Here is an 11,222-nt window from a genome sequence, read left to right as displayed (position 1 = left end):
AGGGGCCCAAAACTGAACCCAGGACCTTCCTTGTGCGCAGTCCAAGGGGTCAATCCCAGCCCTGCTCCTGCTGGCCACATTAGAGCTGACTCAAGCCAAGATGCTGGTGGCCTTTTGGACCACCTGGGTACATGCTGGCTCATCTCTAGCCAGCTGCTGATCAACACTTCCAGGTCATTTTCTGCTGGACCGTTTCCATCCTCTCTTTCCCCAGCCTGGAGCATTGCAGGGGGTTGTGACCCCAGTGCAGGAGCCCACGCTTGGCCTTGCTGAACCTCATCCCATCAGCCTCAGCCCATCGAAGAGCCTTCCCACTCTCCAGTAGGGTCCCTCCAGTGGTGCCTGAAGCAGCAATAACTCAGCCCAGCGTGGTGCCCCTGCCTCACTGCAGCCCTCACCCGTCAACGCCCGACCGAGGGGAACGCTCTGGGATATTGAGCTGCTGGTGGGACCAGCAACAGCAACGCATCCGCAGCAGCTGGGGTGTGCAGGGTTGTCCCCACCCCATATATGCCCCCACCACCATGATTTCCCTCACCCCCCGTGACTTCCTCAGACACAGGAAGGACAGGGGATTGTATAAACCATTATAAGCCATTTCTAATTCCTACAGCATCTTCAGGTGCTGAGGGCAATGGCTTTGCCCCTCCTTAAGGAGATAGAGGCACCTAGAAGGTACAGAAACAAACTGTTTATTCATTTTTAGAAAATCAGCAACATTACACAAGGCATTTACACAGAAAAGCAAGCCTGAGTGCATCTGTTGTACTGGGTAAGAATTTTTCTTTCAGAGATCAGAAGGCTTCAGCAGAACTGGAAAAAGCTCTGCCTCCTATCCCACCCAAACTAAGGAATGTATCTCCAGCTACAGCACAGACAGCAAGAAAGAAAATTATTTCAAGGCCTCAGAACTATCTTCTATTCAAGCCAACAGTGGCATAATTTAGAAGACAATGAGTGACAGAACTGGGTGTAGGCTATATTAGCATTTGTGCCTTCAAATTCTAACCTCAGTCCAATGCCTTCAAGACAGGATTATATACCAACAGCTTAAAGAAAAAAATTGCTAAGCCAAACAAGAACCACATTTTAGTAGTGAAAACAACTCTCAGCTTAGCACCCAGGTCTGTAGGGTTGGCTGGGGGGAAATGCCTGTCAGAGTTGGTGTGGAAGGCGAGGTGAGGCACAGGCACAGCAGCTGGACCCTCTAAGGGAGGTGTTCCACAGGGCTCCAGCCACCTTAGGAGACCTGCTGAGCTACTCCAGTGCCAAGCACCCTGGTCCAAGGCGTCAGGTAGTGCTGAGGAGATGCGTTTTTGGGGACAGATCATTCCTTAAAAGGCACCATTCAAATGACATCACTCTATCCAAAGGTTTTCTAATAGAAACCTGATGATTTCTACTCCCACAAATCAAGGAAGGCAGATCAAGAACAGAGGGCTGACCTGTTACCAGGGCAGCAATCAATATTTTTTTTCTGACATCACCAGTGACATCTTCCTTACCTAGAGACCTACATATACATGAAGTGCAGCAAGGCTGTTAATGCTCCACACTAACAGAGGGCAACTTAAGAGCTAACTGTGCATGTATTTTAGGGTTATTATTGATTTGTGTGTTAATTACCTTGCAAAGGCTGAAGCAAGCCTGCCTTCTGCACTTGCCAGGTGCTGCTAAGGTTTGTTTCCCCTGTGCAGCCCCTCAAGTTCTACATCCCAGTTTGCTTCAGCTGGTAAGTTTTCCTGGTGAATGGGATGGCAAAGGCACTGCTTGTCAGGAAGCACTTAAACGTTTACATATTTGGTTTCAGCATTCTGTTTAAGATGGGCCTTCCTAGCCCAAAGTGGAGACCAATGGGTGTTCAAGCATAAAAGCTTATCAAAAGGATCAGCTGGAATGGCCATTATCTAACCAGAGCACTAACTAACCTAAGTCAATGCTCTTAGCAATGAGTAAGATACTTGGGAAAAATTTAGGAAGGGAGAAATCCTTCTGATCAGCTGCGTCCAGGCAGCACACCAGGCACCCCCTAATCCTCCCCACCGCAGAGCCTGAGCAGCACCTTCCTGTAGTCTCCAGAGCAGTCTCCCTAGAAAGGAGAAAGAAACAGCATTAGTTTTACAGCCCTGTACAAGGCTGGGTTCTTCCCAGCACATGCACTTTGCTGCAGGGTTTGTACCCTTTTCAACAGCTGAAGAACTAGGAACATCCAGGAACATTTTCAGTGTATAAATGTGGAGTCCCCTTAATTCTACCGCCTCAAATATCCAAGTGAAGACCTGCCTCCTTTGGGGTGCTGAGCATATCCAGCCCTGTTTCCAGTGCTGAAGCCCTTACCTTAATGAAGGAGTAGAGTGATTTCCCATACATGGTCAGGAATTCCCTCCTGATATCCAGCATGTCTATCTCGGAGCGGGACACCATCACTCGGATCAGTGTGTTGTCATCTGTTCCCAAGCCCTGTGGAAATAAAGCAGCCATGTACAGCCACAAAACCTTCCTGATAATCAGGGAGAGACACTAAGGTTTCACCACCTGGGATCTGTTCCTAATTAGAGAATTTTTGCATTAGTGGAGTGATCCACCAGCAGCTCACTGCTGGGTAAGAATAGTGCTCTGAGTTGCCTGAGAAAAGAGGCCTATATAAAAGTTCAGACTTGTTTCTCCACCATCCAATGGCATAATTTATCTAATCACAGATTCATTCTGGTTGGAAGAGACCTTTATGATTATCAAGTCCAACCATTAACCCAGCACTGCCCGGTTGTCCACCACAAACCCATGTCCCTCACCACCACACCTCTATGGCTTTGAGACCCTCCAGGCATGGGAACTCCACCACTGCCCTGGGCAGGTTGGGACAGGCTTTCACAGCCCCTTCAGGGAAGACATTGATCATCAGGTCCAACCTGAACCTCCCCTGGTGCAACGTGAGGTTGGTTCCTCTCATTCTGTTGCTTGTTCCTTGGGAGAAGAGACCAGCCCCTACCTGGCTCCAATCTCCTTTCAAGAAGAGTCAAGAGTGAGGAGATCTCCCCTGAACCTCCTCTTCTCCAGGCTCAGCACCCCCAGCTCCCTCAGCTGCTCCTCACCACACTTGGCCTCTAGACCCTTCCCCAGCAGCTTCATTGCCCTTCTCTGCCCACGCTCCAGCCCCTCAAGGTCCTGCTTGGAGGGAGTGGCCCAAAACTGACCCCAGGATTCAAGGGGCAGCCTCCCCAGTGCCCAGTCCTGGGGGACAGTCCCTGCCCTGGTCCTGCTGGCCACACTAGTGCTGACTCAAGCCAGGATGCTGGTGGCCTTCTGGACCACCTGGGCATGGGCTGGTTTCTCTCCAGCCAGCTGCTGACCAGCACCTCCAGGTCGTTTTCTGCTGGGCACTTTCCAGCCCCTCTGCCCCAGCCTGGAGCCCTGCAGGGGGTTGTTGTGACCCAGGGGCAGGTCCTGGCCCTTGGCCTGGTTGAACCTCATCCCACTGGCCTCAGCCCATGGATGACAGCCTGGCCATGTCCCTCTGCAGACACTCGACTGTCATGTTTCTGACTTGAGCGTGGAAGGGCAAGGCGGAGAGAACAGCAACCTCACAGCAAAAGCTCTTTACCTTCATGGATTTGTATAATCTTTCAGCAAAGTATGCAGGTTTATTTCGCATGCACTTTACTGTAAGGGAGAGAAGAACAAGAGAATTAAGGTCAATAAAAACTGTGAAGATCTTCCAAACCTTCACAGCACTTTCCCAGCAAAGGTGTTTACTCTGTAAAGATGCAGTTCAGGGCCAACAAACGGCGAGCACAGCGCAGGCATCCCCAGTCAGTGGCTTCTTCTGAACTGACGTCTCCATGCTCACTGCACAGCAAACTTTTTTTAAGGCTTTATTGCTTCGACAGCAAAAGTCAACTGCTGAATTGTCCCGTGGGAAAGTGAACAGTACCATAAACCACGGACCTTCCCACCCCATTCTAGCTGCAAAGAGTAAAATTCTGTAGCTTGAAAAAAAGACAAACAGTATGTTGCCCCTAAAGTGATGGAATCGGGCAGTCAGGGCACAATACAATATCTCTAATTATTTAATTGCTTTGTAGAAAAAGCTTTAAAGCAGGGCACTCACCCACAGCCAGCAGAGCATCCTCGAGGTCTCCCGACATCTCGGACTTAATGCTGTCTGTGATGTCCTTGTTAGCAATCTCTCTGTAGGCATCAAAAACTAGGAGAAAGACCCAGGATGAACAAGTGAGACGCCTCAGGGCACACAGCCTGTGAACCACCAAGGATCACTTGGCAAGATCAAGCTCCTCACACTCCATGTGACCATGGTACCACCACTGTGACATTGTAAGCTAAATCAGGGCCACCCCACAGAAATAATTAACTTTCATTATCAACTGTCTTGCTAATTGGCCTACCATTACTGGTAATGTTTTCAACAACTGACAGTTAATGATGGCAGTTTAAACGCTTAGCTCTGCCCCCATGGGAGTCACACTTCATCATCTCTAAATTCACAGGCTGAAGCAAGTTGTACTGATGTTTTTCTCAAGTCCCTTTTTGTCTCAGAAGGAAATAAAACTGTCTTAAAGAACTGAACGCAGCTGGGCTCTAGGATACCTGCTGTCTCAGGAGGAGTTCAGGATCAGTTAATGAACAAGTACAAAGCTCCCACAAAAGTATTGTCCTTAAACAAGGAAAAAATGCAGGAGATTGCAGAGGGTCCTACCTCTTAGCAGGTGATATCTGTTCCGTGTACAGAGGATGGCCATGAATTGGACCTCATCTGTTCCCCATCTCTTCTCCCCAGCTTCATACAGGCACTTGAAGACATTATGAATGAAAAAAAATGAGGCTACTTGAGAAGGTGAGGTGTATGTAAGGTATGATTTTTACCTCCTTGGGGCTTCGGCACTGCTGGCCAAGCAGAGCAACTCTCAACTGTCATCACCCTTTCCAAATTCCCAGCCTGTCTGGAGCCATCTCATCCCAGAGCTGTGAAGGAGGCCAGAACTATCATCCTCATTTCACCACCTGAGTTAGGACAGTGAAGAGGCTTCTGTAAGGGCCCAAACTGGGACTATAGCCCAGGTCTCCACTTAGGGCACTGCTGTTTAGCAGAGCTTCAGGTTTACTGTTCTACCTTGAAAAAATATGAGGTCTAGAAAAAGCAAGGATTGACCACACATCACATGTACAAGAACAGACAATTTTTGCACAGAAGCAAATCCCTACACACCTGAGCATCTTGTTGAGCAAGGGCAGCATCCACATATGTTCCCTCATCTCTGTTGCCCTGCAGAGATACAAGGACGAAAAGCTCAGTTCACCAGAGCAATTAATGGAAGCAAGTCCTGCAAATGGGTACTGGGACCCTTAAAACTGGGCAGTAGCTTACAAATACAGTGAAACATGGCTCAGATATGATTTGCAAATCCTTCTGAAAGGAGCAGCAATCCACTTTAGCTGGGCCACTTGAAAAAGAGCACATGACACTCATGTGTGCCCAGAGCTGGAATCCTCTCCCTGCAGAAGCTGGGTGTGACACCCAGCTGAGGTGGAATGCCAGATAACTGAAATAAAAGCCAGCCTGAGACTCCTCATCACTGATGTTGAGCGGCGTGTCCATCATCAGCAGGCTGCTGCCCCCACCCCTCAGCCTGGACTCACCGTGGCGAGGGATACGAGGACTCTTCGAAACATGGAAGAGGTGTCAGAGACAATGTCCTCCTCCAGGGCACGGCCATACTCTAGAGAGCACACACAAAGGACACCTGTTAGCAACAGCTCCACCACCTGCACACTGCCCACAGCATTTGCCAGCTCTAAGCCAGGTAAGCAGGTAACTGTGCTCAGGGCTCTACACAGAATTGTTTTGGTTGGAAGAGACCTTTGCAATCATCAGATCCAACCATTCCCCCAGCACTGCCAGGTCCCCACTGCCCCGTGTCCCTCACCCCACATCTCCACGGCTTGGGAACCCCTCCAGGGGTGGGGACTCCACCTCTGCCCTGGGCAGCCTGGCACAGCCCTGGGCAACCCTCCAGGGCAAGAAATTGTTCCTCAGGGACAACTGAAACCTCCCCTGGGGCAGCTTGAGGCCATTTCCTCTTGTCCTGTCCCTTGTTCCTTGGGAGAAGAGCCCAATCTGGCTCCAACCTCCTGTCAGGGAGTTGCTGAGAGCCAGGTGGTCTCCCCTAAGGCTCCTTTGATTCAGGTTCAACCCCAGGTCCCTCAGCTGCTCCTCCCAAGACTCGGGCTCTAGACCCTTCCCCAGCTTCGTTGCCCATCTCTGGCCACACTCCCGCCCCTCAAGGTCCTACTTGGAGGGAGCAGCCCAAAACTGATCCCAGGATTCAAGGGGTGGCCTCTCCAGTGCTGAGTCCAGGGGGACAGTCCCTGCCCTGCTCTTGCTGGTCACACTAGTGCTGGATGGCCAGGATGCTGGTGGCCTTCTTGGCTATCATCATAGCAGTCCAGCCATCACATTTAGTGCTACAGGGCAAAGTTAAGAAGCACAGGCAGTATAAAACTGGCAAAAGATCCCCACATGGACAGACATCCCACTGACAGATGTAACCCCCTCATGCCATTTTATTTACACCAGTTAAACTTCTGGGTGAAATTCCAGTCCCTGAGGCTCTCAGCACTCCTGCTGGGAACACCTCTTTAACTCAGAACTTAACTCTGGGCAAATGGCAACGGTTGTATCGGCCAATTTGTCCCATCACAGGCTAACAGACCCTTTTCCTTCCTCTTCACGTGCCCACACCCCCCCCGAGGTGGCTTTCCAGGGAGCCTGCCAAGGGCTGTGCTCTGCACCACGTACGGAGTTTGTAGTTCTCATTAATGCGCCGAATCTCCTCGTTGGTGCGGGACGCCAGGATCTCAATGAGGCACCCTTCATCTGTCCCTGCCCCCTGGGAACGGCCAAGCAGAGCCAAGGTTAGGATGGAAACTGCTGGGGTGTGCAAGGAGGATTACTTTTTAAAATTATATATAAGTGAATAATAAAAAATTAATAGTAAAGGCATAATTATGCCATGTCATACTAAATGGACCAAAGCTTAAGCAACATAAGAGGAAGATTTCCAAACCTTCATAGCCCTCCTCAGCTCATGCACATCGTACATGGTGGTAGGAGTCATCATACCAACGATCACCCTTTCAAAATTCCCACTCAGCTCAGACTTCAAGTCATCAATCAAATCCTAGAGGACAGAGAAAAGAGTTAGGAGAAGATACAGCATACAGTCTTTGAGAACAGAGATCTCAGTCACCACTTTTCTCCATGCTCCGACCATCCTTGGATGAACAGTTGCTCTGAAGTGAGCAAGACCATGCATAAACTTAGCCAGGGAAAGCTTGTGCTGCCCTTGCTGTTGTGGAGACCAGGCTGTTGTTCACATTTCACCTGAGTGATACATACCCACAAACTGCCTGCATGTCCCAGTTAAAGCCCCAGTGATGAATCTCTGAAGATCACCTACCCTGCCAATAGTGCTTTTGTAGGTGATCAGAACTTGCTGACGCTGGGAAACGTTTAGTTTGGTCAAGACCTCAATGATGGCATCTTCATCTGTGCCTGGAAGAAATCAATGGAAACCAGTCAGGCTGCTTGCACAAAAACCAGATGCATGCTCTGGTCCTGTCCAGCGTGTGCCATTAGCCATCTTCTGTTCCTTACACAACCCGGTTCTCAGCTTCTTCTGTTCCTTATGCAACCCAGTTCTCACCAGCACTGGGGACTAGATCAGTGTACAGAAATGCCTCAACCCCACCAGCAGCACGGCAGGAAAGGCAAGGTAAGAACCTCACTAAGAATGTTTTTGTGGCAAAGACCTGGATTTCCAGTTGGGTTCCAGTCTCAGCCTGATCAGGCTCCATTCTTCTCAGTGCCCTCACAGGGCAGTGGGATGATGCAAATGGCTGGACTTCTCCTCCAACAAAGTACCAGACAAAACTTTCCTAATGCTCAGAGGGAAGAAAAAGAGGGTGTAACAGTAGAGGGAGCCCAACTCACCAAATCCCTTCATAGCCTTCCTTAGTGCCTGTGCTTCTTGCTCAGCACTGAAGCTTGAGACTCCCTTGATTGTTGCCTAAACCCACAAGAGAGGAGTTAGGAAAGGTAGACTCAAAGTAATACATACAGTGAAGTTGAATTAAAAAAAACCCACACATTAAAAAGATGCAGACACAGTATCAGCAAGTAAAGCCCACCCACCAAACACGAGTCATTTCTTAGGGACATGGTTTGGCAGTGGACTTGGGAGAGTGAGATTAATGCTTGGACTTGATGATGGTCTCTTCCAACCCAAACAATTCTATGCCAGTCTCCCATCCCACCCTAAAGAGAAACAGTTTGTTCTAGAGCAGCTTAGAAATAAGCCACAGGGACACAAGTAAAAGGAAAAAATATCTTCATGTAACTACACGTGGAGTAGCATGCCATCGTTCTGGAGAACAGGGCACCAGCAGTGCAGTGTTTTACTCAGAGAGGTTTCTCCTGCCTCCTGTCCAGTGCTACTCATGTCAGAAGGACAGTTAAACACTTTTAGGCTGAACAAGCATATAATGAACCAGTCTGAAAGCAGGCCAGCAAGAGTGGAAGGGCCTTAAGACTAAAGGATCAAATGACCTTGAAGGTTAAAATAATCTGAAACAAGACACAACAGAGAAGTATCTAAAACCAGTAAAACTTCATCAGCTTTTGTGGATAATGCCTCATTCTGGCTTCTTTACATACACCAGAGACAGATTTGGACAAAGATCAAAACATTGAGGTGTCCCTGACACAACCAGTGGTCACTTTAGTACTAAAAACCACACCTCTGGGAGGAGAATTTAAATGTAAATGTAGGACCACCTTAGTATCATGAATTCCAGAACTGATGGAGCATGCACACAAGGACTGATGTGATGTGAGATCCTGTCACCAATCACATGTAATTTGTTATTTGTATCATAGATAAACTGCTGCTGCTTGAGCTCACAGGGGCTGGATTTGTGATGTATCAGCTACCATCCATTTCTGCAGAACCAAAATAAAGCAAAAATATCAACTCTGGTGGCTTTGCACACCAGGTAAAGGACCCTTTTTTTGGGACTACACCATTTCTGTGGGACTACACTGCCTCTTACAAGGCTCCCCCTGTTCTCATGAAAATCATCAGCCAGGCAGCGATGAACTTTGTGAGCGATGCAGGGATCACTACCACACAGATGGCTACCTTGTGAGTTGAACCTGGAAAGAATAATAGGCCCAGCAAGTTTATCTGGAGACATTAATGCTATTTGAACCAATATCTGATTGGATTTTCCATCAACTCCCCAACCGGAAAAGCCTCTATCTGTTGATCATTCTCCTCTAGTACGAGGAAGCAGAGAAGTGATAACGTCCCCCCCCCCAAAGGGACAGACAAGGACAGTCTTCTTCCTGCTGTACCCATATCTGAGCTACTCCCCACTGCCATCTGATCAGACAAACGCTTGGCACAGCACGGCACAGAGAACATGCACACTCACCATGGCTCTCCTGCTCAGTCAGTTACTGTCCGAGTCCCCAGCCAGTTAGGAAACTGTAATAAAACAGAGAGGGAGTGTCAGTGTTCTAGCAAATAATTAACAGAATATACCCACCCTTACCAGCTAGTGAGGCTGGTTAAGTGACTGCCCCTTTTCCCCGAGGACTAAGAGCAGCCCTCAGCCAGCCCTGCTGAGTGCTGCTGCAGCACCCCTGAGGTCCCAGCCCTGCCTCCTACCGAATGAACGGAGGCTGCTCACAGGGCAGGGCCAGGGCCCTGTCTGGAAGAGGGATCTGGTCCACAAGCACATGATCAGCACCAGTAATTCAAGAAATTTCTTTTGTCTGGCCAGTGTGACAACCTGAATGATGCTACAGGGGGAGGCAGACAATATTGCCCTGGGAGCAAACCAAACAGACTCTGTCCCCACTCCCTCCTGAGCACCTTGGCCTTGGCCTCGCCCGCTGAGAGCCAGAGGGTGGATTAGGGTGAGGGTGTCTGCACAGTCCTGACAGCCTTCACTGGTACTCCCTAGGAGGCAGGGACAACATCCAGGTGGAGCTGAGCATGCAGGAGATAACTTCACCTGAGAATTGGGACAGAATTACTTTCACTTTAAATTAAATTCTGCTGCATTCAACATGGAACCACAGAATCATTTATGATGGAAAAGACCTTTAAATCTATCAAATCCAATCTTTAACCAAACTCTACCAAGTCCACATGTCCCTAAGCACCATATCTACAATATCTACACCATTTCTAAACACATCCAGGGATGTGATTCAATCACTTTTGCTTGATAACCCTTTCAGTGAATAAGTTTTTCCTAATGGCCAACCTAAAACATCTCCCCAGTTTGACGCAATGTGTAAATCCTTCTAGGATTGCAGTTCAAGTGTTAAACACTCAAAAAAAAAAAAAAAAAAGCATATTTGCCATCTCTCCAGGGTTATTTCTCAATTTTTTTTCATGCATGGAGCCTAAACATGACCACACCTGAAGTATTTCCCCATATCCCTGGTCAGTTGACAGGATGTCAAGTACTAGGACAAGTTTCAGTTCCCTGCAACTCAAGTTCAACGCAGCACGAGCTGAGGTTCTCCCACCAAGGCCCTTCAGTAGCAGCAGTGATGCCAGTGGCTGACATCTCTCCTTAATGCTGCTTGTGGTGCTTAATAGCAGCTACCAATGATCCCAGGCAGTTGTGCAAGAACAGGAGTGTCTTTGCTCATGCTTCACATGACTCTGACAAATCCGGGATACCATCGGCGGGTGCTGCTCAGGCAAGTTAACTCCCAGTGCAACGTTTGCTGTAGGTGTGTTAGGCACAGGCACTCCCCAGTGCTTTCCAGGTCATTTGTACCTTATTACACTCTGTGCAAACAGGCAACATATGGAAAATTATTAGTGTTGAGTTTGCTTTCTTTCACTTGATTATAGATTTCCGCAATCAAATTATGACCTAGACCTTTGCTCTTCTGTAATCTTTTACAGAAATATAAAGCCAACTTTATTTGCTTTATCCAGGCACTAAATCATGGCTTCAAATGTACAGATGTTTTTGTGATGCAGTTTTCCAATTCAGTTAGTTTGTACACAGGAGCAGGGATATTAAACATGGTGGTTTAGCAAGTCAAAGAGCAACAGAAACGTCAATAAACAAGGAAAAGGGAGTGGGAGGCAGAAAAATTCTAAGTGCAAATGAGCTGG

General features: G+C 48.4%; 1 protein-coding gene across 1 annotated transcript; it reads right to left on the bottom strand.

Annotated features, from left to right (window-relative positions):
- Nucleotides 1-1,991: 1,991 nt before the first annotated feature.
- ANXA4 (annexin A4) lies at nt 1,992-8,084 on the bottom strand (the record flags this gene model as incomplete). Its single annotated transcript, XM_008948487.1, has 11 exons — nt 1,992-2,089; nt 2,338-2,460; nt 3,602-3,660; nt 4,109-4,204; nt 4,715-4,808; nt 5,225-5,281; nt 5,656-5,735; nt 6,815-6,905; nt 7,083-7,196; nt 7,476-7,570; nt 8,009-8,084. Coding segments are annotated over 11 exons (945 nt in total), but the record flags the coding sequence as incomplete, so codon positions are not given.
- Between the last annotated feature and the right edge of the window lie 3,138 nt (nt 8,085-11,222).

The sequence above is a fragment of the Merops nubicus genome, unplaced genomic scaffold (assembly GCF_000691845.1).
Source record: "Merops nubicus isolate BGI_N331 unplaced genomic scaffold, ASM69184v1 scaffold2391, whole genome shotgun sequence".
Lineage (NCBI taxonomy): Eukaryota > Metazoa > Chordata > Aves > Coraciiformes > Meropidae > Merops > Merops nubicus.
Note: the sequence above shows the minus strand (reverse complement) of the source record. Positions and strands in the feature narration are given on the sequence as shown.